This window comes from Bombyx mori, chromosome 24 (assembly GCF_030269925.1).
Source record: "Bombyx mori chromosome 24, ASM3026992v2".
In the NCBI taxonomy this organism is placed as follows: domain Eukaryota; kingdom Metazoa; phylum Arthropoda; class Insecta; order Lepidoptera; family Bombycidae; genus Bombyx; species Bombyx mori.
This window is the reverse complement of record NC_085130.1, coordinates 10,885,465-10,912,709: the sequence shown is the minus strand read 5'-3', so window position 1 is coordinate 10,912,709 and position 27,245 is coordinate 10,885,465. Positions and strand designations below refer to the sequence as shown.

Sequence of the window (27,245 nt, the reverse complement as noted above, 5' to 3'; positions counted from 1 at the left end):
TTTAATATTACTCATCTTTGTAACTTTTACCACTTTTTCGCCAGTTACATTATCTGTCTTGTAAAGTAAGATAAAATTATGTATTAATTTTGTTAATTTAGTAGTCAAAACATAGCTAAACTAAAATAAAAATAAACTACGCTCTTTTGACAGTATTTATGAGAAAAATACTGGTGATACCAAATGTTTACGCATATAAACTCAATTTCGAATATTTTTAGAAATTGTACACTTTTAATGCGAAAAGTCGATATGTGCATATATATTTAAACGTTTATAAGTATGTTCTAGTTACTCTCGCTAGGGTTAATGTCAGGTTAGACTCACCTTATACGCTACTCGTAAAATTGGTGTAACCCCAGATTGACCCCTTAAAATGTGTGTATTTGTTAAATTAATTATGCTCTAATCTTACAGGTCTTAGAGGATGAGTTTACGGTCCAACTCGACGAGCAGGAGCGTCAGGCCGCGAACTCGCGTCTCTCTTCGCCTTCCACGATGCCGCACCACAGTTCCGCGCTGCACTCGTCTAGGACGAGTCTAGCGTCTAGTCACTACGACTGACATCGAATTTCGCTGACTACCCACAGTAGTCTAAATTTTACGGCTACCCTCTGCAGAGGTCGCGCCCCGCTGTACTGCCCTCAGGAATACTGATGCCCCCGAAGCTTCCGATGATTGGTTGTTTGTGGAATTGAACAAGCTTTGGCGTAGAGCCGATAGCGCTTTTTACTGGTGGTAGGATGTGAGTTGAGTCGCCTGTTTCTGCCGAGAAGCAGTAATAAATTTTGGTTTGAAAGCTAGAGTAGCCGTTGTACTGTAAAACTCGGAAGTGGGTGGCGGTATTTACATTGTTGATATTTGCGGGTACCGGTGAATAATTAATATCAGCTTAGGCCATCCATGCAAAATAGCAATAATAAAATCACCAAAACAAATGTGAATTTTAGGTATCTATGTATACGGAACATTATAGATTACTTTAAGATTACTTTTACTGTATCTCATTGCCACTTTATCGAGCGTTGAAAGGTTATTTGCTTTAAGTGACTTTTGCAACTTTATAAGATAATTATTTAAAGTTTAAAATTTGGAAAAAATTCATAACAAAAAAAGTTTTTCAGCTATTTGTATGAAGTAAACTTAATTGAAGTTCAATTAAATGCATCGTACTGTTGATGCTGATATCAAACAAAACGGACCTTTAATTACAGAGATAAATGTGGCCTAAACCAAATAGTCTTAACACTCCTCGATATTATCTCCGTATAACTGTGAAGTATTCGTAATAATAATATATACTATTAATGATAAACAAAGGCAAGATCAAACGGTAATAGTAGTTTTAAATTTGATTTATAAGATTTGATTTCGCCGAAGAACTGAAGAGGGTAATATTAAATAATAGTTGTTTTTTTTTTGCTGGCAACACTTTCGTCCTACCACCAGTGAAATTGTTACATGGATCACGAATTAGTCTAGCGGTGCTGATTCTTGAAATCGATTTATAGAGATATCGATATTAGAAATCGATATATCGAACTTGTTCGGTCTAAATAGCGATTGTTTTTAGGACGGTAGTCGGTAATGATGGTTCTGATTCTTGAAGATTACATTCGTGGTGATCGCCTTCGCGTTGTACATAGAGTTTTGGAATTAGTGACTGTAGATTTAAGATTGATAATTCGATGGCGCATCATCATCACAGTAATTACAGTGTCTGGGTTACGCGCAGGATTAGGGTGACGATATTAATATGTTACTTGCGACTTAGGTTGAAATTGTGTTCATAGTTGTCTGGATTTTAAGCTGGTATGATAGCAAGAGCTGAGCTATAGGAGAGCTAAGCCAGCTATAGATACATTAGCTGTATTATGTGCGCATCAATAGCTAAGCGAAGGATAAGTCAGTGTTCAACTTGATATTAAAAGACTTAGCTCACGTAACAACGGATCTATCAGGCTCGTCTAACTTACCTCCTCATAATTTAGAATACATTGCGGCTTGCATGTGTAAATAAATAAAAAGTGTACTCAGCCATGGGAGCTGTGTGAGATTAATTTAATTTTTTTTTATTGCCCTTGTAGGCAGACGAGCATACGGCCCACCTGATGGTGAGTGGTTACCGTCGCCCATGGACTTCAGCAATGCCAGGGGCAGAGCCAAGCCGCTGCCTACCGTTTAGCTCTTGGTCTTCAAATGTGTTTAGTCCTTTTAAATGCTTTCCGTAGTAAATTCGATTCGATATAACTATAACTTGAATCCGAATTAATATTTCAAGACTACGTAACATGTGAGCGAGCCTTAATGATGTACAGCGTGTATTAGGAGAAGTGCTGAGAGGCAGAGAACTGGTAGTTCAAATGATATCCAATACCATAATAAGAAAGTAATGTTTTGCATGACAGGCAGTGTAAAGCGATTCAAAGAGACGTGATGCGCGAGGTCAACGCCCCTTTGTGTACACGAGGGCTCTGTTAGGGTTGCCACTGTTTTTTGGCAGATAAAGTATATTGGTTATAGGTGGGGAAAAAAGTACATCGTATTAAAATAAAGTACAATTTATTTTTTACTATAACTGAATAAATTGAACAAAAAATTGTGACAATTAATGACAGTGACATTGTTGACATTTGAGGTTAAGTTGTGTTCAGAAATATTTATTAAAAACGAGTGCTTAAGTGATGTGGCGTTGGCGAGTGGCGAAATCGATGTATTTCGCTTAACGGAAAAATACATATGACTAAACTTTTCAAAATCCCACAGAAATAAAATCATGCCAAATACAGTATTTTCATGTACTTTATTGTTCACATAAAGTATAGAGTGCAATTACCTGAAATAAAGAAATAAAGTTACAATACTTTATTATAAAGCACGGGTGGCAACCCTAGCTTCTGTTAGCCGCTTTTGGAAGAGAAATATTTAAAATGTTCTTTTTATTTAAAAAATCTAACAATAATATTTATTTTACATTACCCACTCTGTGCATGACTTCGCGGTCAGTGCAAACAACTACAACATCATAATGATACATAACTTAATCCGGTTTCGTTTGGATAAGTATTTGCTTTAAATCCTCTTTAACTACCAAAGCAGCGTTTGTCGTGCCTTAGATGCGCAAAAAAATGAAACCTTACATAACAATTGGAGACTGATCTAGACGTATATTTGGAATTTGTTATTCGTTGATCTTTAGGAGGGTTCTTACTTGTTAGCTCTGGTAAAGTCTGGCCAGGTCTTGCAGGTAGCCAGAGAATCTCGACAGAACAAGGGATTTTGGAACGCATGTGAAGAAGAACGAATCTGGCATCTTTTTTTATGACTACCCGCAATATAAACGGAATCACGTCCAACTTACGTGTTTATGCAAAAGTATATGAATGTCTATATTAAATAAATAAAAAATTGGTTATCTGTAGAATCGGTTTACGGACTACAGCTTAACGTGATAAAATCAGTAATAGAACTATTTGAATCGCTAGCTCTGACGTCACGCGAAAAGAGAAATGTGTCTCAACCCAACGCTTGGGCCGGTCGTGCATTTCTATCGCTTGTTCCGCGCTCTCGCTTGCACGCACAGGCTCAGGCGGAACGTGACACTTTTTCGTGCGTGCAGCCGGTGTTCATCGACTTATAAGATACGTTTTCAAGTCAAAAAACAGTAGAAAAGGAGAATTGAAACCTTACTAACATAAGTCGACGTAATTTCTTCAGTTCGCCGCGTAGGGACCTACATGTCAGTCGAAGGGCTAAGGAGTGAAATCGCTTTCGCTTTTACATAAACAAGGGCGTTTTTAAAGGTTACGGCAACCGTTATATCACCGTTTGACTTGGAAAGGAGAGACAGATGTTTTTTTCTGATGATTAACACCAAAAACCGTAATGTGGAGGTACCGCTGACGCTTCAAGTTTTATATACTAAGATTTCTCGTATGGCCCGTTATCGGAAAATAATCGAGATTTTTTTTGCTTGCTGACAATAAATAAAAAATATATAAAAACGCCCAGCAATGGAATTAGAAAATTCTACTTAGATGTTTTGTATTGTTTTGAAATTCGCTTATTTATATTTAGAAGAAAGTAAAGTGTAGTTATGATATTTTGAAATAGCACCTTCAGAATTGAAGTGGATAATACAAAAAGTACTTTTTTGTAAACGCCGTACTTAGATGAAGAAAAGAGACGAAAGGAATACTTTTGTCTTTTTCTAGACTAAAATAGACTATTTAATTTTACAAATAGTTTGAATGACATAAGTCTTTCAAAGTATGAGACTTATTATTTATTCGTAGGGTGGTAGGACCTCTTCTGAGTTCGCGCGGGTAGGTACCACCACCCCGCCTATTTCTGCCGTGAAGCAGTAATGCGTTTCGGTTTGAAGGGCGGGGCAGCCGTTGTATCTATACTGAGAACTTGTATTTCAAGGTGAGTGGCGCATTTACGCTGTAGATGTCTATGGGCTCCAGTAACCACTTCACACCATGTGGCCTGTGAGCTCGTTCACCCATCTAACCAATTAAAAAAATTACTTACATTTGCTTGGTTACGCCACTACAATTCTAGAAGTGCGATATAATTGGAATTGAATATTCATGGTCTGAGATATGAGCTTATAATGTTTACGGCGGGGATCGAGGAGAGAGGATGTGAGCTTTCCCGCAAGGCTTGTGCTTTAGAATTCGTTAGACCCTCTTCCACGATGACGTCATTCTACAGAAACAATGCACTCACAAAAATATAATACGCATCGTGTAAAAACTCAGCGCGAAACTAAAATATGAAATTTTAATTAAAAAATAAAAGCGTCTTCAACGAAATAAAATGAGTTTTGCATCAATATAATCGAAATTAAATGACATTTCGCTTGATACTTACATGACATTTATCTTTGTAATTAAAGGTCCTTTTTATTTGGTGAACCTTTCGATGTTTTTAATTGAACTTCAATTAAGGTTACGCCATTCAGTTAACTGAAGAAGTTTTTTTTTGTTATATTTTTCCAAATTTGAAACTTCAAGTTCTCCTGTAATTTTGAAAAAATGTCGCTTGAACCAAATACCACCGATTTCACTCCCCGATATGCATTATGGAGATTAAAAAAAAGTACTGGTCGAAACTTTATGAAATTTCAATCCCCAAGAATCCTTGAAATCTGTTCGCCTAGAAAGAAGTTGAGGTGACACCGATGATAATATTTAAAAAAAACATAACCTATTTTTTCTTAATAATTTCTTTTAATTTTGTTAAATTTGTTTTCGATTCTCCTTTGTACGAAAATGTCTATAAGTGACCGTAAAAAAGGTCAGTCGAGTCGGTCAAACGCGTGAGCGTTTCCAAATGGCCTAAATATTCTACATTTGATTTTGGTGGGGTTAAAGATCCTAAGTCTCTGATGACGACATTAAAAAGTAGTGGTGTCAACGCTAGATATGTCAAATTTTAATAGCATAAGTGTAATTAGACGATCGTATTTACATTATAAAATGAAAACCTATTAAAATGTCTGTCTAGAATAAAACAAAGGTTTGTGTTCATTTGACTAAGGAATAAACAGATTTTGATTTAAAAAAGTTAATTTGACCTCTTCAGGGGAATTGGCACACGCTTTAAACAATGTTTACGCTTGGCCTATTTATTTATTTTATTTAACTGGCCCCATACGTGGACATTTTGTTTTTTGATGAGTAAATAACAATTTTTGTGATTTATTTTACTTTTTTAATTGTTTTCAATATAAAATGAACAAATCGCAATTCTATATTGCGATTTGTTCATTTTATATTGAAAACATTAACGAAATTCACGTTTTAAGTACCTAAGTACTTTAAGAAAAAATATGAAGAGGTTAAATATACATTTAATTTTTTTATTAAATATAATAAAATTGGTCAGTTAAAATTTATGTTTAGTCTTTTTTGATTATTTAAATATATGGGCAAGCGCGACGCGTTATCTGTGTTCGTTTATGGCGTGGCTTAATTGAATGATAAAATGTTATTTTTTATATTGTTCATTTATTTAAAATCATCTTTTTTTTTTGAGTTAATGGCCTTTGGGCCAATTTAAAACTGACTTTAATAAATGAATGTTGCAATACCTCTGCGGCTCACTGTAGATAAGTAATGTAAAATTTAAACTAAGCAATTAACTCTGAGCTTTCACCGTCCTCTGTGTTAAGATGAAGTAAAAGCCGAAAAAACAAATCAACCAAAATATTTTCAATGCCCGCCATCTCAAATATTTTTTTTTTAAGTACTAGATATCATATCTCAACTTTTCACTAATATTCATTAAAAGAGCTGTCAAAATGTAAAATAAGATAAGCAAAAATGTTTTAGTTTTATATCGGTAATATTTTTACTAACGGACCTAAGTTAAAAGTGACTATTCACTAAATAAACACCATTTCTGGACTCGATCCGGTTCTAGAATGATACTAAATGTTATTAATTCGGTTCATCCCTAGTCACGTAATTTCACGACCGGTATTAGCAATGCTGACGGGCGAAACATCAAGGTTTACCTTTTATTAATAATATTAAACAAACAAATGAGATAATAATGTTATAGTAAAAAGAACGCTTGGATAAGTATTTTTAAGAATACCGGATGTACAAATAACTTTTGTCGCCCATTCATTTGGTATATTTAGTAGCACAATAGATTTTTATTTTGGTATACAGTTACTTTTGTTGACGTTTTGAGACGATTCGCTCGTATGGAGGGTAGAAGTAAGGGGCGCCATCTTGTATAGGGGACAAGTTGATAAAGTGTCCATCTGTAAACAGCGAGTTGTTTGGAAGACTCACCGACATAGTGCTTGTGAAGGAAGCGGAAATGATATGAATATAGCAGTTTTAAATTGAGTCAATTGTGCCAGGCAGGAAGTATTTAATGATTTTTACGACTTGTGTACTTAGAAAATATGTAGTATTTAAAATCTCAACTATTTATTTTTATTACTACTTAGGCAAGAAGTGTTTATTTCCTTCTTAATTTTGGTATCCTACTGTAATTGTTTATGGCGAGTTGTTTTTATCTTTCCACTTGCTACTGTGGCGCCACCTTATTTCGTTCCCTTTCAACAGACACTTTTTATTTCACTAAGATGATTCGCGTTACCTCTACTCTCCATATTCTCTCCTAATTTTGTATAGACACGGAAAAAAAACCGAGACGACTTCAATTAGCATTAGAAACTGATGAACGATGAATTAATTTGTCGTACCGCCAACTGAAATATCGAATGCCAACAAAAGTTGCCAACACGCAAAACGCAATTTATTCCACTACGTTATCTTCCTCCACGGAAAACCAAAGAACCAGATCAGATTGAAACATAATTCACTAGTCTCTTATTGGGCTGATTTACAAGGAAAAGACCTAGATAATATATTTTTTTTATATTTTTTTTGTAGTCAAGGAATTTTAAAGAACGATTTGATATTCCGTTCGTAAAATGATTTGTTACGTCGCGTTTAATTTAGTTACGATAATTCTGGCAGCATCTCCCGATAAATTAGTTAGGCGTTTTGTAAAGTACTTCCTTGATGTTATTTCTGACTTTGACAGCTGTCAGTTACTTTTTTTTTTTCGAAATCGCTGGATGCTGCCTGCAATGTATTCACACACAACAGATATATTTTTGTATTATTATTATTTTTTAAATGGATATTTGTTAATTTTTACAAATAAAATAACAATTCCTTAGTCTTTAAATAATATTAATTGTAAATACTTAACACGTCTACTTAGTGCATTTTTTTTTCATTTGAGATTACCGCAGTATTGTGTAAACATTTTATTTTTAATCAGTTAGTTGTAATACGATAGCCATAGCAATTTTTAATGTTAATTCCACATTTATTTCTCGAAATGAAATTAAATAGTAAATTATTGTTACACTTTTTTTTCGAAATATACAGAATTTTACTTGATACTTTTGTGTTTAATTTTTTTTTTCGTAATGAAAAAAATGTCTAGGTTTTGTAGTGTTCTATATCGAGTGGTAAAAGGATATTTGGTTTAAGTGACATTTCGCTCAATACGTGACATTTATCTTCAATTCAACTTCAATTATATTTAATTCATTCCAATAGCTGAAGAAGTTTTTCTGTCGTAATTACGGAGAGCCATTTAAAATATGGAGCGAAATAATTATTTCGGTAAAGTTGCCAAAATGTCGCTTAAAACAAAATATAACCTTTCGCCCCTCGATATGTGGTATAATACTAGAAATGGGTGACGACTTCAAACTTCATCTTTATACGATATGACCAACGCAGCATCGGACTTTATCTGTAAGGGTGTGTATATTAAGAATCAAAATACTACTGACCCCTTAGCCTACGATTTAATAAATCGATATTAATTTGACGATTAATAAATCGATATGAGTTATTCAGAAGTGTCACTCTATAACTATTCATCATCAGGCCACTGACTCCGAAGTTCGCCCTAATGACGTACCCTGGGCAACACACTTATAAGGCTGCTTTTCGAATAGTGACGTAGACAATGATCTGGAACTATTCAACAATACCTCCGTACAAAAGACATTTAAATAATAGTTTTAACAATGTTTCAATAATTACATGTGGACAGATTTCTTTAAGAAATGAAATTCAATAAAAAAAAGTAATACTCAGTTAACGTCATCTGTCAAATTAATTTCATAAAATTTCAGTCACAGTTTAATTTTATATTTATATATCGTTAATTTTTTACAATGAATTTAATCACGAAAGAAACTGGTACAAATACAACATATCTGAGCGGATCTTCGTTTGATTATAAATGTAGAAACTGTCAAAAACATACTATACAGCACATAGATATATGCGGCAAACGCCGAGCTGATATAAATCAGAGAAAACCAATAGGATGTGGTGTTCCCGTGTCTTTAGTATCGATTTCTCCGCCTACGAAGCTCGACGCCAGAATCGATTCATCGAAAATCGATTCTAGACTGAAAAAGTTTACGATTACCACGAAGATTTCCTCTCTTTACCCGGGAAACGATATTTTGTCGAGAAAATGCAAAAAGAAGAATGTAAAATGATTTTAGTGTGGATTTTTAAATTTTAATCAATTTAAAGTGCTCAATTCGTTAATTCATTGTAAAATTGTCAATTTATGCTATTGGTAAATAAATAAAATGTTATTTTAAAAGCAATCTTGATGTTTATGAAAGAATCCGAATTGATTTATACTTTCACGGCCTAAAACATACACAATAGCATTGAATGTGTTCTCACAACATTTTTCAGATAAGATTTTTTGATATTTCGGCGGGAGGAGGTTATTAGGTGCATAATCTTACGGGACCTTCTAATCCTTTTTTTTGGTATTACTAACGAAACTCAATGACTCGTCTTAACCCACAGACACAGCCCACTAAGTTTCACGCCGGATGTCCTCAGAGGGTCGCGTTTCCGATCTGGTGGTAGATTCTGTGAAGCAATGCTCTTGTTAGGGCTAGTGTTAGCAAATGCTTTGGTTGAGTCCGTGAGCTCACTTAATTCTGCGTGTAGCTGTAATAGTCCCTTAGGCTACCGGCGAATAGGTAGGGGAAAAAATAACGAAAAATTGTTCAAAAAACAGTAAAGCACTATACTGTCTCTTTCCAATATTTTCTTTTCCTTTCTTTGATGACGTCCGGTTCGAAGGATCATAGAGTTTATACGTGTGTAAGCCGCGCCAATAAAGAAACGAATCTAAAATGGCGGCGGCGATCATGCGCTCTCACTCTAAGCTATTGCTGTCTTTAGTCGCACACGGCGCGTTCTGCATGCAAAAAAATATCAGTTCTGGTTTTGTTGTTGAGTTCGAGTTTTTTCACGAGTTGTACGACTTAGATGACTGGCAGCAAAAGTGTCTACGCAAGTTGCATCCCAGATGAGACACCTCCCTCTCTGCCAGGGCACCAAAGTAAAGTAAGGTACTCATTTGTTTTGCACCGAGCCACGCGGAATGAGATGTCCTACTTTTCTCCCTTGGTGCACATACTATTTTTTCTCCTTAGTTATCATTAGTGGAGTACATACTCATAAAAAAAAAAACTTCAGAGGTGTCAAGGGACACCCGGATGGAACGAAGTTCCTTTCGATTAATTAGTGAAGGAATTGTAATTTTTTTTAAGTTATAATAATAAATTACGGCATTATGAAGAAGAAAAAAAAAATACTATGAACTAAATTACTATTGTTGAAACGCTATCTCGAGAAACTGTACTCATTACGTGGACCAATCGGATACGAACAATGTCACGCGATAAGCGCCTACACGTTGATTGGTCAGAATGACGGATCTAAAAAGTGTCGTGATAACTTTTCGTAAGAATTTTTTCCGTCTAGCCCCCTTTCACAACGCGCGATAAGGAACTTCGTTCCAAAACAATTTAACTGTTTTTTAATTTTTAAATAAACTACTACTAATTGAATAAGAACTGTCTGATGAACTCATTCATCTTTGTTTAATACTTCACTATTAAATTTTATTGCCTTTTGTTTATTTCACTTTTACACTAAACACAATATTGCAAATTTCCCGAGCACAATAATGGCGGGGAATTTTAGGTGCGTGAGAGCAGACGTAGACACTAACGCGCATGCGCACTTGTCAGTACCCAGAGACCAAAAGTTAGACTAGGAAGAATAAACAACTTTTTCTTTCTATCTTTCTTTTTATCTGTTGACCCTACCATCTGTCAGTGCAGGTACATAGACGCCATTTTCGATTCGATTCTTTATTGGCGCGGCTTATAGATTTGGGTTAGCGGCTTATAAAATAACTCACTATTTTTGTTTGGTTTAGTTACACAGTGGTGTGACGTCTTATGAGTCCGCAGGGGTAGCTACCACCGCCCTGCCTACTTTTGTCGTGAAGTAATAATGCAGTTCTAAAAGCGGGGCAGCCGTTGACTGTAAAAACGGGAGACCTTAGAACTCTTATTTTAATGTGGCATTATTTATCTATCGGCTCCAGTAACCACTTAACACCAGGTGGGCTGTGAGGTCGTCCACCCATCTAAGCAATAAAAACAATTCTCATCTCAAATCTTCCCTATAACTAAATATTAACGGACATCTCTCTCACTCACACCTTAACGCTTCGTTCTACTCTGTCATGGCTCAGTGTGCTTAGTACGAATTTTCTAACGTTTTCGATACCAGCGTAAAAGTTAACTCAAATTTGTATGGAGTTGGAACGTTTGCCGCTAGGGGCGCTTTTATTGCTTAGATGTGTGGACGAGCTCACAGCCCACCTGGTGTTAAGTGGTTACTGGAGCCTATAGACAACTACAACGTAAATGCGCCACCCACCTCGAGATATAAGTTCTAAGGTCTCAGTATAGTTACAACGGCTACCCCACCCTTCGAACCGAAACGCATTACTGCTTCACGGCGGAAATAGGCAGGGCGGTGGTACCCACCCGCGCGGACTCACGAGAGGTCCTACCACCAGTGATTACGCATATTATAATTTTGCGGGTTTAATTTTTATTACACGATGTTATTCCTTCATCGTGGAAGTCAATCGTGAACATTTGTTGAGTACGTATTTCATTAGAAAAATTGGTACCTGCGGGGTTCGAACACCGGTGCATCGCTACATTCGAATGCACCGGACGTCTTATCCTTTAGGCCACGACGACTACTCCATACAAATCTGAGTTAACTTTTACGCTATCGAGAACGTTAAAAAATTCTCACTAAGCACAGCGTTCTTACCCTATCCCACACAACACAATTGAGTCAGACCTCAAATCTCAATTTGATTGATGGCACACGAGCTGTGATCACTCTGAGCACTAGTGACCACTCCACGCGTGCCTGACTTGCCTTGAACTGTCTATACAAATAATATTTATTTAACAAATAAAACACTCGCAGATATAAAGAAATCTTTATTATTTTATCAAAGTCTTATAAGTAATTTCTCAAGTTAGATCTTAAGCCGCGACACTGTCTTGTGACTCTTCTTCTGTGAACAAACAAAATAAAACATTTAATTAGTTCATTACTATTAACATAATAATTATGCTTGCAAATATAATCGCAAGCAATCTAAATACTATTTTACCAATACAGTAAATGCCCTTATAACACGGCACGCTTATAACGCTATTACATACTACGCGATTTCAATCATCCGTATAACACGGGTACGCCCCCATATAACGCGGAGATTTCACATGTTATATTGCTGTACTGTGAAATTTTTAATGATTTGTACATGTACATAATTAATTTCGCGTACCTTTGCACATTGTGTCAATTAATTGCTATAAAATTAAATTAAATTAATTTATTAAATTCGTGTTCCTAGTTTTTAATTGTAAAAAAACATTGGTTACAATGTATTATACTAGGACATAACGCGTTATATAAGGTCATAAAGCCGCGTTATGCGAGCATCCTCATACAACGCGGAACAAAACTCGTGTTATACAGGGCATTACTGCATTTGCCAGTTTCATTAACAAATTAATTAGAATTTTTTTTTTACAAAAAACTAATAATTATAATAACTAACTAAGAACTAAATCACGCAGGGTCATTCGACTCCAAATTACGACTCTCGATGTTATGAGCACTAGAGAATAAACACTTATATACGTTCAATATATAGATAATAAGCGCCTAGACAAAAGGGCTAACAAATCTGTTCATCACACGAATGTTTGCTCGACACGAGAATTGAACCCACGACCCTCGACGTCCCACACTCAGGACCGCTAACTATTGCACCACCGAGTCAATCAAATTATAATATACTAGCTGACCCGGCAAACATTGTTTTGCCATATATAAGATTTCTAGGGAATATCTAGTGTAGAAAAAAAACTAACTTATTGTAAGTGTGTAAGGATGTGGTAAATGAGTGAAAGAGGTATGTAGTGCTGTGAACGATGAGGGAATATATAATAAAAATAACAAAACCTCATTCAACCACATAATACCTCATTATAACAAAAAAAAAATGTCCAAATAAAAAAAAAAATTAGGGGAGGACAACCCTAATCACTTAGGGGTATGAAAAATAGATAGTAGCCGATTCTCAGGCTTACTGAATATGCATAAAAAATTTCATGAGAATCGGTCAAGTGGTTTCGGAGGAGTATGGGAACGAACATTGTGACACGAGAATTTTATATATTAGATATATCGAGAAATTAAAAGCTAATTGGTTTAAGTGACATTTTGGCATCAGCATATTTTTAATCGAAATTCAATTAAGTTTTACTACTCCATTCAAAAAACTAAAGAAGTTTTATTGGCATATCTTTTTTAAAAACAAAAGAAAATAATTATATGGCTCGGTCCTGTAAATTCGTAAAAATGTGGCTTAAACAAAACACCAACCCCTCGATATTGAAATTATAATTAATTAAATCACCGAAGCAGAATTCCTTGTGTGAACCAGACACTGATATATGGTAACATACGCGATTACTTCATAAATATTATCTGTACTAATATATAAATCTACAGTGGTTTTTACGGATGTTCCGTTATAACTACTGAACCGTGCATCCGATTGACTTGAAACTTGGTATCCATGCAGAAAATACATGTACTTAACGGATAGGCTAATATTTATATGAGTGTTGGACTCCCTACACCAGTTGCGGGGGCGTTAATACTGAGAATCTTTGTGGGGGTGAGAAATAATAATGCTTATTTTAAATGCCCAGCGAAGCGGACGGGTACAGCTAGTACTTTATAAGTTTAAAACACCTACAGAAATAGCACGTATTTGTCACAAATAATATTTGTTCGACTTGGGAGTTGAACCCACGACTCTCGGAGCGAGTAGGCAGCGGAACTAACCACTGCGCCACCGAATCAGTTCTTATGACTAATTGTGACAATTAACTGCGCTATTTATTCTAAAACTAATTATTACACTCTGTTAATTCAATTATACCATAATCGAAATAGAATAATTAAAAATCAACGAAAAATTATAAGGAAATGTCCTCTACAAATGTTCTTAGAATAATTAGAATCAAGAGTCATCTGTTAGCGCCCGTGAGCACCCATGAGCATCTATGAGCAATTGTGAGTATACTTCAAAAATCACTCACACATTCGTTTCACGCAACAACAAAAAATTAAACATACAATACGACAACACAATATCCGTTATGTACGTTACACGGCCCACCTGATGGTAAGTGGAGCCGATGTCGACGCCCGAACACGTCTTACACTGAATCTATAAATAGAGAGAATAACCGTGAGTGGTTCTCATTCGTTAATAAGGTTTTTGAAGTGAAACTTCTTTAAGCTTCTAAGAATCGATTTTTATTTCGATTTTTAATCGATTATGTTTTTCTTTTTCTTTTTTTTCTTAGATAGGTGGACGAGCTCACAGCCCACCTGGTGTTAAGTGGTTACTGGAGCACAGAGATCTACAACGTAACAACGTAAATGCCGCCACCCACCTTGAGATATAAGTTCTAAGGTCTCAGTATAGTTACAACGGCTGCCCCGCCGTTCAAACCGAAACGCATTACTGCTTCACAGCAGAAATAGGCAGGGCGGTGGTACCCGCGCGGACTCACAAGAGGTCCTACCACCAGTCAAATATTAGCAGTATTAGCAGAAAGAATGGACGGACTGACCCTGGGTAGCTTCATCAAGTTACATGCTCCACATGCTGCTTAATGAGGTTACCAGGGATGGAGTTGAATTGAGAGTTAAATTCAGTTAATTACTAACATAGTTCTTAAGTTATTTGTAACACTAACTATGAGACTATGATGACTTGAAATAAAATATTTAAAAAAAAATATATATATTATACATGGTGTCCTAGAAAGAATGGATAATCCTGAAAAACCTCATAGTAGAGCTATTGGGGACAAAAAAAAAAAACTCAGGTAGCACTCAAAACATGTATTTTAAAAAAAAGTTGATATTTTCCATACTGCGTGCGTCAATGGAATATACAACAGCTACAAATAAATGAAATCCATAGGCTTTTTGGTGTTTTAATATTCTACATGGACTATACTAAGGAATATGCAGGAAATCGTATGAGTAGCTAGTGTAATCTATATATATAAAAATGAATTGCTGTTCGTTAGTCTCGCTAAAACTCGACAACGGCTGGACCGATTTGGCTAATTTTGGTCTTGAATTATTTGTGGAAGTCCAGAGAAGGTTTAAAAGGTAGATAAATATGAAAATGCTCGGAATTAAATAAAAATAACAATTTTGTTTTTCCTTTGATGTGTCCCCCCCCCCCCCGTCGGATGGATTCCTTTTGTTTGTTTTAAGTTTATTTTATACAAAAGTTTAGGTCTTTTATTTATCGATGGAGGCACTACGAAGTCTACCAGGTCAGCCAGTATTTTATAAAAGTTAATCTGAACTTAAATTTTAATAATAACAAAATGGTATTTTTAATTTGGGTACTACCTAAGAAATATAATTTTTTATTTTGAGTAAGTAAAAGTAATAGCTCTACTGTGAGGTGTTTCAGGATTATCCATTCTTTCTGGGACACCCTGTATGTAGAATAGGAATCGCAGCGCATAAAATAAAACTTCCGCTGTTCCAAATTCTTCTTTTATAATAATAATTTAAAAATTAATTAACACTTTTATTACGCCTTGTTCATTTAAAATCGTGTGCGCCTTTTCTCTGTCATTCTCTTCTCCCTTTCTTTCCGTTTTTTCTCACTCACATCTTAACGCTCCATTCCACACTTCTTTCATACGTTCCGTTCTTACCAATCCTACATGTATATTGAGTAAGTAATGAGTAGTGGTCGGAGTAGGTAGATTGATTTTATATATAACACTTGCGTTAAGATATTATAATATGGACATGCCTTTTTATCCATAATGTGTGTGAAGTACGTTATATCATTTCAGGTAAATATCGGCGTGGATTGATATTATTAATACGTTTTTCACCTTAAACACAGATACATGCTAATTTCAAATTTCCGGAACAAATATCACAATAAATATGAAGTTCCGGTATTTCGGAGGCATATCCATATTATCCTCTACGTTTGACGTCAACGATTTTAGATCAATCTACCCACTCCGACCTCTGGTAATGAGTTATTACCTTTGTCGTCGGTGTCCATGGGCTCCGGCGAGTCGTTGTAGGCGGGCGCTAGCGGGGAGACCACCACGCCGTCCCACACCGTGATCTCCAAGGATATGTCCTTGCCGCCCTCGAAGGGCTGGAGACCCAGGACGTACAGGTGACCCCCGCGCGCCACCACGCGAAGCAACCTGGACCGCATCAGACAAGCCACGGATGTAAATGCCGTTACCATCACCGCGAGGTGTCTTCAACGAACTGTGTGCTTAGTGCTAGTTTTTTGTGGTTACTGGAGCCCATAAACATCTACAACGTAAATGCGCCACCCACCTTGAGACATGAGTTCTAAGTTCTTCTAATGTTTCACTATATTTACAACGGCTGCCTCGCCCTTCAAATAAGAACGCATTAATGTTGAAATAGGCATGGCGGCGATACCTATCCGTGCGGACTCACAAGAGGTCCTACCACAAGTATGTAGCTTGCATGCAAAACTTGAGTAACCAGTAACTTAACTTTGTTACTGGTGGTAGATCTTGTGAGTCCGCACGGGTAGGTAGCACCACCCCGCCTATTTCTGCCGTGAAGCAGTAATGCGTTTCGGTTTCAGGGTGGGGCAGCCGTTGTAGCTATACTGAGACCTTAGAACTCAACAAGGTGGGTGGCGCAATAACGTTGTATAATAGATGACTATGGGCTCCAGTAACCACTTAACACTAGGTGGGCTGTGAGCACGTCCGCCCATCTAAGCAATAAAGTTAACACGTTAACTCCCGTGTAGGTCACCGGTGCCCTACGCGGCGCACTCAAGTAATTATGTCGATTTATCTCTTTAATTTTCTTACCAAGGCGCCGGAATATCTAGTAGACTCTGGGAAAAACGAATCCGAAGATATTGAGAATTAATCTATTTGCTAAGAGACATAAAAGACTAAAACATACATTAGAACCAAAGAAGGTAATGTTAGGGTATCCAGGCGCCTTAGTAACAGAAATCGACATTATCATTTCAGTGCGCCGTGTAGGTCAGTCTAAGGGTTAACTTTTACGGTATCGAGAGCGTTAACTCGCTACGCTATCGAGAACGTTAACTGGTTGTGTACTCACGTCTGTGCGGTGGCGGCGGCGAGGTCTTGCGCGGCGAGGTCGAGCGCGGTGTGTGCGCGGGAGTGCGCCGCCTCGCACGGGTCCGGCAGCCCCGCGCAGCCCGGCAGGAACAACCCGCCCGCCATCAGAGACAACGCGCGGCTAGACACAGACACGACAACTACACTCAACATACGGTCCTTCTAAATTATTGAAGTGAAACTTCTCATGCGACTTCCAACAAGGTCGCATTAAACGTTTAACGCTCCTGAGAAGGGGGATTCGAAAGAAACAGAACGCAACTCTCCACAATTATTTAAGTGAAACTTCGCATGCGACTTCCAACAAGGTTGCATCAAACATGTAACGCTCCTGAGGAGGGGGAATAGAAAGAGACAGAGCGCAACTCTCCACAATTATTGAAGTGAAACTTCTCATGCGACTTCCAACAAGGTTGCATCAAACATGTAACGCTCCTGAGGAGGGGGAATAGAAAGAGACAGAGCGCAACTCTCCACAATTATTGAAGTGAAACTTCTCATGCGACTTCCAACAAGGTTGCATCAAACATGTAACGCTCCTGAGGAGGGGGAATAGAAAGAGACAGAGCGCAACTCTCCACAATTATTGAAGTGAAACTTCTCATGCGACTTCCAACAAGGTTGCATTAAGACACAGCCCACTGAGTTTCTCGCCGGATCTTCTCAGTGGGTCGCGTTTCCGATCCGGTTGTAGATTCTGCGAAGCACTGCCCTTGCTAGGGCCAGTGTTAGCACCACTCCGGTTTGAGCCCCGTGAGCTCACCTAATCCCCCGGTTACGCTAACATAGCCTCTCAAGGCTATCAACTTAGGCAACAAAAAAAATGTGTGCAATTCACGTGGTAGAAGTGAAACCTTCAAAAATTAAAATACAATTATCCTAAATGTCTAAGTACATGTAAAATTTTGTCATTTATAATTGTCAATTGTAAATAATTTTTTATAGTATGAGGTAGCGCCCTCTGTGAATTGATATTGTAACTTCACGTATAATGTGCTTTATCTCGTTCTCTCGCCGGCTGAATCTTATACGCGTATGTGTCTCTATGGACTTATTTTTTCGTTTCATCGACTTTGAAATCACAACGATTCTAAAGAAGTTTCACTTCAAAAAACTAGCCAATCCCCCAGTAGTCGATTATCGACCATAATTAATTTAAACATGAGCTCACCGGAATGCCACGTTGATGGGTAAGGCCTGACGCTGAGGGTTGTTCATGATGCAGTGGTGCGCGAGCAGATCTATCATCCACGGCGTCAGGGGTTCGAGTCCGGAGTGCCGAGAACACATGTCCCGGAGAAGACGGATCAATACCTGAAAGAATAGTGGACATAATTTCATTAGAGAGCACAAAGTTTATGAGGTGGTTACAACCTGGTAATGTTTTTCTGTGAGTAATAGCAAGTTAAATACCAATCACACGGTATAGTAACACACACAAAACAAACACATAAGCATTAATTTAGTGTGTGTGTGTGTGTGTGTGTGTGTGTGTGTGTGTGTGTGTGTGTGTGTGTGTGTGTGTGGTGTGTGGTGTGTGTGGGTGTGGTGTGGGTGTGTGTGTGTGTGTGTGTGTGTGTGTGTGTGGGTGTGTGTGGGTGTGTGTGTGTATTGTGTATTGTGTGAATTTATTTGGTTTAAGCGGCATTTATATTTGTTATTAAAGGTGTGTTTTATTTGATATTAGCATCAACAGTTTGTTGTTATTAATTGAACTTCAATCAAGTTGATCTCATTCAAATAGCTTCAAACAAGTTTTTGTGTTGTGATATTTTTGTCAAATTTTAAATGACTCTACTGTAAAGTTGCAAAAATGTCTCTTAAACCAAATAAACCCTCACCCCTCGATATACACATCGAAGTTATGTATCGTCTTCTCGCATTAAAACTGTATAATCTCAAAACTTACTAAATTTAACAGGAGAGTGTTTTAAAGGTTTAACATTAATGATATTTTTAATATTAATGATCTTTGCAAAAATTAATTTTTATTTTTTACCAGTTACATTATCTGCCTTTTAAAGTCAGATAAAATTATGTATTAATTTTGTTAATACTAGTCAAAACATAGGCAAACTAAAAAAATTAATATATGAATAAACTATTATAAACTAAGCTGTTTTGACAGTATTTATGAAAAAAATACTGGTGATATCAAATGAACCCGCATATTAACTTAAACTTCTTTAAACATCTAATATATAAAATTCTCGTGTCACAATGTTCGTTCTCATACTCCTCCGAAACCGCTTGACCGATTCTCATGAAATTTTTTATGCATATTCAGTAAGCCTGAGAATCGGATACTATCTATTTTTCATCCCCATAAGTGATTAGGGTTGTCCACCCCTAACATTTTTTTTTTTTATTTGGACATTTTTTTTTGTTATAATGAGGTATTATGTGGTTGAATGAGGTTTTGTTATTTTTATTATATATTCCCTCATCGTTTACAGCACTACATACCTCTTTCACTCATTTACCACATCCTTACACACTTACAATAAGTTAGGTTTTCTTTGTACACTAGAAATTCCCTAGAAATCTTATATATGGCAAAACAATGTTTGCCGGGTCAGCTAGTAATAATATATAAAAATGAATTGCTGTTCGTTAGTCTCGCTAAAACTCGAGAACGGCTGGATCGATTTAGCTAATTTTGGTCTTGAATTATTTGTAGAAGTCCAGGGAAGGTTTAAAAGGTAGATAAATATGAAAATGCTCGGAATTAAATAAAAATAACAATTTTGTTTTTCCTTTGATGTGTCCCCTGTCGGATGGATTCCTTTTGTTTGTTTTATGTTTATTTTATACAAAAGTTTAGGCCTTTTATTTATCGATTGCGGCACTACGAAGTCTGCCGGGTCAGCTAGTTTCGAATATTTTTGGAAATTGTACACTTTCAATGCGAAAATACGGTATGTATATAATTCATGATAACTCACTTTAATTGATGAATGATGGGCGTTCTCTTCAAACCAGCGACTGTGTCTTATCGCTGCTAGATGACTGCTTATCACTTTATAGTCTAAATGTACCTACAAATAAATAATTATAATAAATAAATGGGTACAAATTACTCATAGTCATCTGGAGTCTGAAGTCGTCGTGGCCTAAAGGATAAGACGTCCGGTGCATTCGTATCTAGCGATGCTACGGTGTTCGAATCCCGCAGGTGGGTACCACTTTTTCTAATTTAATACGTACTCAACAAATGTTCACGATTGACTTCCACAACGAAGGTATAATCGTGTAATAAAAATGAAACCCACAAAATTATAATACAGGTAGGTACCACCACGCTGCCTATTTCTGCCATGAAGCATTAATGCCTTTCAGTTTGAAGGGTGGGGCAGCCGTTGTAACTATACTTGGGACCTTGGAACTTGTATCTCAGGGTGGGTGGCGCATTTACGTCGTAATGTTTATGGGCTCCAGTAATCACTTAACACCAGGTGGGTTGTGAGCTTGTCCATTCAGCTAAGCAATAAAAAAAAAATTGGGTACAAATTACTTGTGATCATCTGACCCCAAATTAAAATTCACTGTATTGTGGGTGCCAGATTGACAAGCATACTCATATACAAATATACAGTCAATGAGCTAACAAGCTTATTCTCACACGAATGTTTGCCCAATGTGGGAATCAAACCCACGACCCTGGGCCTAACAATCAGGGCTGCTAACTTCACAACCAAGTTGATCATAACACATAATAAATGAGTATGGATATTCATGAATGCTTATTGATGCTCAGTATTCATTTATAGAAGCACAGATATATTATATTTAAATATTAAAAAGATGAAAGTATATAAATCATAAAAAAAATATATAAATTAATTTGTTTGCCATGCTTCTCTTAAAACCTCACTTAAAATAAATTTAAGTTCCATGATCCACACCGAGCTGTAGACCAACTACATATATTTCGATTTCTATTGAACATTAATTTCCCTCTTTTTATTTTTATTGTTGATTGTTTTTTTGTATGTTTTTATATGCAGTTTTTTCTTTTTTCTTTTTGTTTATTTGTCTTAATTTTAATATTAGTTAACGATATTTTTATCTAACGCTTTTAAGCAAGATGTGTTCACACCCAGAAAGGGTGAATTCTATAATGTATTATTTTATGTAAATAAGTTCAATGTTTATGTGTGCAGATTTTATCTAGTTGTGTGAAGAGATAAGGTTGACAGGAACTAAGTACAGAACTCGGCTGGAAAACCACCCAAATACCCTAGCTAATGCATTGACAAAAGTCAGTTACATCAAACGACTGAAACGTCATGATATACAGGGAGTTGGTGACATATGGTGATCAATGAAGAGTATTCTGGTGGGGAGCCTCTTGGACGCGATGGCACACGTAACGCATCTGCTCACAGTCCAGGGCTGATCGCAGATAGGCACAAAAAAAAAAGTTGTGTGAACCTAATAAAAAAATTAAAAAAATTAAACAAATACTAACATCAGGCTCTATCTTCCTTAAGTTCTGATGCAGTGTTGTGATGAGGACCCTGACGGCTGCGGAGGTCCCGGTGACAGTGAAGCCGCGCTCGTGACACGCGCTCACCACTGCACCGCTGCCTTCAGCCTTCATCAGCTTGTTCACCTCCTCGTTAACCTGAATTAAACCAACTACTTCAATCTGCTTTTACATTGCCATCGCACACAGAAGATCCACTTAATGGTGAGCGGTTACTGTGGCTTATGGAGTTCAACAATGCCACCAGCACATCCAAGCATTACTTAATAATGAGTTACTGTCATTTTAAGGGATTTTATCACCTGGTAACTAAGACCTTTAAGTCATGTCTTATTTTAATTTATATTCATATTTTTATGAAAAATGATATCATGGAGTGAAATGAAATGAAGATGATTAATTTGAGACCTTAATCAACTGGGATGAAATTAAATAAAATGAGATGAGATAATATAGAATGACATATATAATCTCAGTAAAATGGTGGTAATTTACTAAGATTTTTTCAGTGGACTTTTTGGAGGATCCCGAAAAGTTACGTCCAGCGGCTTTGTTTTATTTTCCCACATTTGTGCACTTTCACAGATATTAAACAGTTAATAAACCACCGTTATTACGCATTTAAACCTCAAGAAACACTAAATAGACAAAATAAAACAAATCACACAACTTAACTCCTTGCGTTCCAGCCAAAAAGTTGTGAGTTACTGTCGGAAGACATTTTAACCTTTTTTATTTGCTCAGAGTACATTTCATAATTAGTTATTTTGCTTCAATTAAACCTCATGTTTAAGGTTACGAAATCAAACAGACACTGAAAGTTCTTACCTTTCTTGAGATATAAGGACAATGACAATTGTATATATTGGTATATCGTATTGAAGGACATATTTATGGTAGTCTACGCCTTTGGTACCTATTCTATAAACATATATACACACAAAAGTGTACCTTATTGGAGAGTCCCTCGACAGCCTCTTTCGTTGGCAAAGTTTTCATGATGACTACGATATCAGCAACGTTCTTCCCGGCCATCATTGTCCCCTTCTTGTAGGACCCAACTTGCCGCACTTCTTCTAGTTGCTGCTAACCAATACATGTTTATATGATTTATCACAATTAAGATTTCTACAAACAATAATATAAAATGATAACAAAAAAACGAAACATATAATACACAAAATCACAGTCCAGTCTTATCGCTAAGAGCAATCAATTCACATAGACAAAGAAAGGATTAGGCACCAAATCAAATCAAAAAATTTTTATTCAACATAAATGAAAGTACATACTTGTTGAACGTCAAAAGAACTACCGCCAATTCACAAGAACTAGCCTCCGTCCTGAGAAGAATTAGCAAGAAACTCAGCGGACATGTCTTTTTTTTTTTAATGTTTTTTTTTTTTTAAATATTAGTTTTTTTTTTTTTTAACCGTTCTATTATCACCAGTGAAACTAGCCTGTTTTCGTTTGTGTAATAAAATATATTGAAGAGTGAAAGGATATTTCGTTTAAGAGACATTTTTGTAACTTAATAGGAGCCATTTGAAGTACACAGTTTTGAAAAAAAAAATCATAACATAAAAACTACTTCAGCTATTTCAGTGGAGTAAACTTATTGAAGTTCATTTAAAAATATCGAACTGTTGATGCTAATATCAAATAAAATTCACCTTTAATTACAAAGATAATTGTTGTGGATTTAGTTAAATATGGTTTAATCCCTTAATATGTATTTATTCTTTATACCTATACTACACTATATGCAATAGAGCAATTACTTTGAAGAATTTTTTATCAAAATTACTGCACTTGATCTATTAAAACCTTTATTAGATGGCTGCAGCTCGAAAACTAGTATCGGGCCTAGGGACCGCGCACTCGACAAAGAGTTTGACCTGTAACCTAGTCCATAGCAGCCCACAGAGTTTCTCAGAGGATCTTCTCAGCGGGTTGCGATTTCAATCTAAGGGTACAGTTAGCAAAGCAGTACTCCTGCTAGGGCTGCTTGCTAGTTTTTTTTTTTTAATTTTTTTTAGCCTTTTTTAGGCAGACGAGCATACGGCCCACCTGACGGTAAGTGGTCACCGTCACTCATGGACGTCAGCAATGCCAGAGGCAGAGCCAAGCCGCTGCCTACCATTAAATACTCTCCGCAAGCCTCGTTTGAAGAAGGACATGTATCATAGCGCTCTTAGCAAATACTCTCGTGTTGAGTCCATGAGTTCACCTACCCGTGCGGCAGTAGATGGAATAGTCCCTTAGGATATCAGCAAATAGGGGAAAAAAATAAAACTAAATAGTTACTTATTTACATTAAAGTTCATTGAAAACAGAGAATTATGATGTATAGTATGTATAGTGATGTATAGTAAAATAATTTCTATAACATACGCAGGCTGCAAATTCTCCTGGAGCCACAACAATATTGTCCAATACTGTCTGCAGTTTCGTGACGAGGCTCAAAACAGCTGCTTGATCGGTAGGTGACGGACATAGCTCCGTGTGCCTCTTTAGAAGGGCCTGAAATGAAAATAGGGTGTAATTAATTAGATAAAAAAATAACTATTCTTGTTACACTACTTTCAATTTTTTGAATTTAATGTCATAGTTTTTGAAAGATAAGGCTTTGGTATTGATATGGTAAATAAATATTAATGTAGTGCATTGGTGAGGGTACTTACTTATTCAATTTTTAATTAAAAGAAATAATATGGATATGCTCTATTTTTTTCCCTTTTTTTACTATTTTTAATATTGCTCAAATGTGTTTGTGTGTTACACAACAAAGATAAGACATTTAAAGTTTATTTCATTCATTACGTATAGCTCCATAATTTTAAATAGAAATCAATTTCACTAATAACTAATGCCATATTTTTCCTTTGTTGTCAGTGCTACTTTATTAACAATCCACATTACCCGCGAAAACCTTTTCCAATAACGAAGGGCCAAATTAAAATACACTTATGCTTACAAATGTATTATACCTATATATGGATCAGGGATCCACAGGATGTGGACTGACGCACAGCGTTGCCAACTCTACCAACTTTTAGTGTCGTAATCAAACCTACCACTTAATCTACCAACTTTTGAAGTTATCAAAAAGTTCAAATCAAACCTCCATGAAAATAATATTGAAACTATATATTTTTTTTTTATTTTTCGTAATCTTTCTATTGCTTTTTTACCCTTTGAGGGATTCATCGAATTTACTCGAAAATAGAGGGCATTACAGGTTGATGTACAGGTCATATCATGGTGGCTTAATAAAAATAAAAAAAACAAACATCATGGCGGTGTTAGATCTTAAAACTCTTTCTACATACGATTTCTAAATATCTGTGTTTATACTCTATATCTAACGCGATTCAATTAACAAATAACTGATTGTAATTTTTATAACGTTTCAATTGAACACTATCAAAATGAGTGAAAGTGAAAGTAAAAACGAAGAAAATTCTCCTACTCGAAAATTCAAAAATATGCATTACAATCAAAAATATTCTCAACTATAGGAAAAAGAAGAATATTAGCGGCCTGTAATTCTGTTTTATCATTGGATTTCTAATAAAAATAGTTCAAATATGTCTTCTTATCCAATCGAAAAGTAAATTAAGGATGCCAGATTCTTATTGGAGGGTCTCTAAAAGACTTGAAAAGTTGGTAGATCTACCACCTTGGTATAGTAGGGTTTGTTGGAAACTACAAACTTGTAGAACCCTATCTCCTACCTTGACGAATTTCGAGTTGGCAACGCTGTTGACGCGTCTCATGATTGGCGACATTTTCATTACAATGTCTATGAGCTTCAGTAGCCACTTAAGATCAGCTCCGCCTTAACTTGGTAAGCCGGTCTATGTAGTATAATAAAGTGTTGATGGACGTCAACAGCGTTTACGAAACGAACCAATGTATTGGTGTTTAAATGGTTTCAAAATAAATGTTTTTTGTGTTACAAATTACAAAAGAACGAAAGAATGTCGTAGACTTTTCTAGAATGACCTGACATGGTTCGACCCGGAATGTTGTTACTGGTTACCTGAGTGAGCACGGAGTCGTCGGGAGCCGGTTTGCATCTAGGAAAAGCGGGTTCTGCTAATAAAAGGTCGAAGGGCGGACGAAGCATCAAGACTCGGGGTCTGTTGAAGGGTGGACGCCCCATCCCGCCCCGGCCGGGGATACCGCGTCCACCACGACCGATGCCGCGCACCATTTCAGGAAAAACAATTTATTTTAGGTTAACGTTTTCACTTTGTTTTGCACTTGGAATGTTAATGACATAGAAGTTGTGTTTTCACAAATTTTTCTTTAATTATTTTTACGCGCGAGCTTATATAGTGTTCGAATTGTATTAATCGGACACTTTCTGCGGTCTCAATCGGTCAAATCCATGGAGTTAATAAGTACCTACAACTGGAGTGCTGTCTAATGCCGAGAAATCGGTCTCGAAAGAGAATACTTTTTGGTCGCGGTGTCCTTGTCTAATGTGGTGACCATATAAAATGTATTTATAGGACACAATTATACACATGCATCAGTTTTGAATTTACCTTAAGTAATTCTGTGTAACCCTATGTAAATACAAAACACGTGCTTGCAACGTTTTATTTATGTAAATTCAATTCTAAACATTGCTTCGTCGTCATGGTGACTTTTTTTCGACGGTTTTTTTTGGAAGTTGCTGCGTTGTCGAAAATCTAGCACTGAGTTTTATTACAAACATCATTACCTCAGTTCTATTACTTAAACTTCCTCAAACTCATGTTTAACGTCCGAATACTGAACTTAATTACGCAATTCCTACTTTAATGTACTGGCTAAGTGGGCCGTGCAAATTAATATTTGACACACTAAGTGAGACATTGCAACACACATGGTCTGCGCGTATCGGGTGCTCTTTTCCTACATTCACATCTTCAATTGATTTAAAATTGCTTGTATTTTTACTTCTGTGCTATTTTCATGACACGTGTATATTAAGTCTACTAGTTACATTTTAGGAAATAAAACACAATGGGTAATAAAATGAAATGAACTGAAATTCATTTATTTGTTATATGTAGACAATTAAATAACTCTTAAATGACAAGTCAATACACATAACACAATACACATAGTACTTGATGTCTATTTACAAAATATTGGTTATATTATTATTATTAAGTTCAGTTAATTTTCTGTAGTCTTATAATATAACATTTCCTCTATTTTAAGTAAATTCTTTTTTTTCAACGAAATACATAATTTATTTTAATCAATATCTAAGTGGACCATGAGTATCATTAAAATTTCGCAATTTAAATTTCAATTCAATTAAAAATCGCCATTTTTCTTTAATAAATCTAAAATCGACTTTATATTTACAATCACTATTTCGCGGCTTTTAAGTTTTTGTTTCAATACCTTAACATCTTGTCGTAATTTTGCTTTTCTCGGGGTATTTTTTATTTCTTGCGTTTGAGTACTTGATTCTTCTTGTTTGACCTTTATATAGAACATTTTCCAGAAATTCCAACGTCATATTTACTAGAAGATCCTCCTCGTTGGCTT

The 27,245-nt window shown here is 36.1% G+C and overlaps 3 protein-coding genes across 6 annotated transcripts in view; 2 read left to right on the top strand and 1 right to left on the bottom strand.

The window, feature by feature from the left end:
• LOC101740283 (serine/threonine-protein kinase 10) overlaps positions 1-7,942 on the top strand; it is a 64,860-nt gene extending 56,918 nt beyond the window's left edge. The window contains exon 27 of the mRNA XM_038020092.2: positions 418-7,942. Coding sequence (XP_037876020.1) covers positions 418-564 — 147 coding nt within the window. The 3' untranslated portion in view covers positions 565-7,942. The remainder of the gene's footprint in view (positions 1-417) is intronic.
• LOC134201268 (uncharacterized) overlaps positions 1-27,245 on the top strand; it is a 395,935-nt gene that overhangs the window by 306,010 nt on the left and 62,680 nt on the right. The gene's annotated exons all lie outside the window — the stretch shown is intronic.
• LOC732918 (interleukin enhancer binding factor) lies at positions 11,897-26,145 on the bottom strand. Of its 4 annotated transcripts, none has more exons than XM_038019652.2 (10): positions 25,735-26,145; positions 24,084-24,212; positions 22,641-22,775; positions 21,672-21,827; positions 20,146-20,238; positions 18,372-18,514; positions 17,181-17,321; positions 16,095-16,264; positions 14,176-14,226; positions 11,897-11,988 (listed from the first exon to the last, which is right to left on the bottom strand). In XM_038019652.2, the coding sequence occupies exons 1-9, from the start codon at positions 25,906-25,908 to the stop codon at positions 14,216-14,218; spliced, it is 1,152 nt and encodes a 383-aa protein (XP_037875580.1). In that variant the 5' UTR covers positions 25,909-26,145; the 3' UTR covers positions 11,897-11,988; positions 14,176-14,215.

Excerpts from the sequence above, each read along its gene's own strand:
- LOC732918 (XM_038019650.2), bottom strand. The coding sequence starts at position 25,908 with ATGGTGCGCGGCATCGGTCGTGGTGGACGCGGTATCCCCGGCCGGGGC. Across the intron at positions 24,213-25,734 it reads ACGACTCCGTGCTCACTCAG|GCCCTTCTAAAGAGGCACAC; the intron begins GTAACCAGTAAC and ends TTTTCATTTCAG. Across the intron at positions 21,828-22,640 it reads TCGAGGGACTCTCCAATAAG|GTTAACGAGGAGGTGAACAA; the intron begins GTACACTTTTGT and ends GGTTTAATTCAG.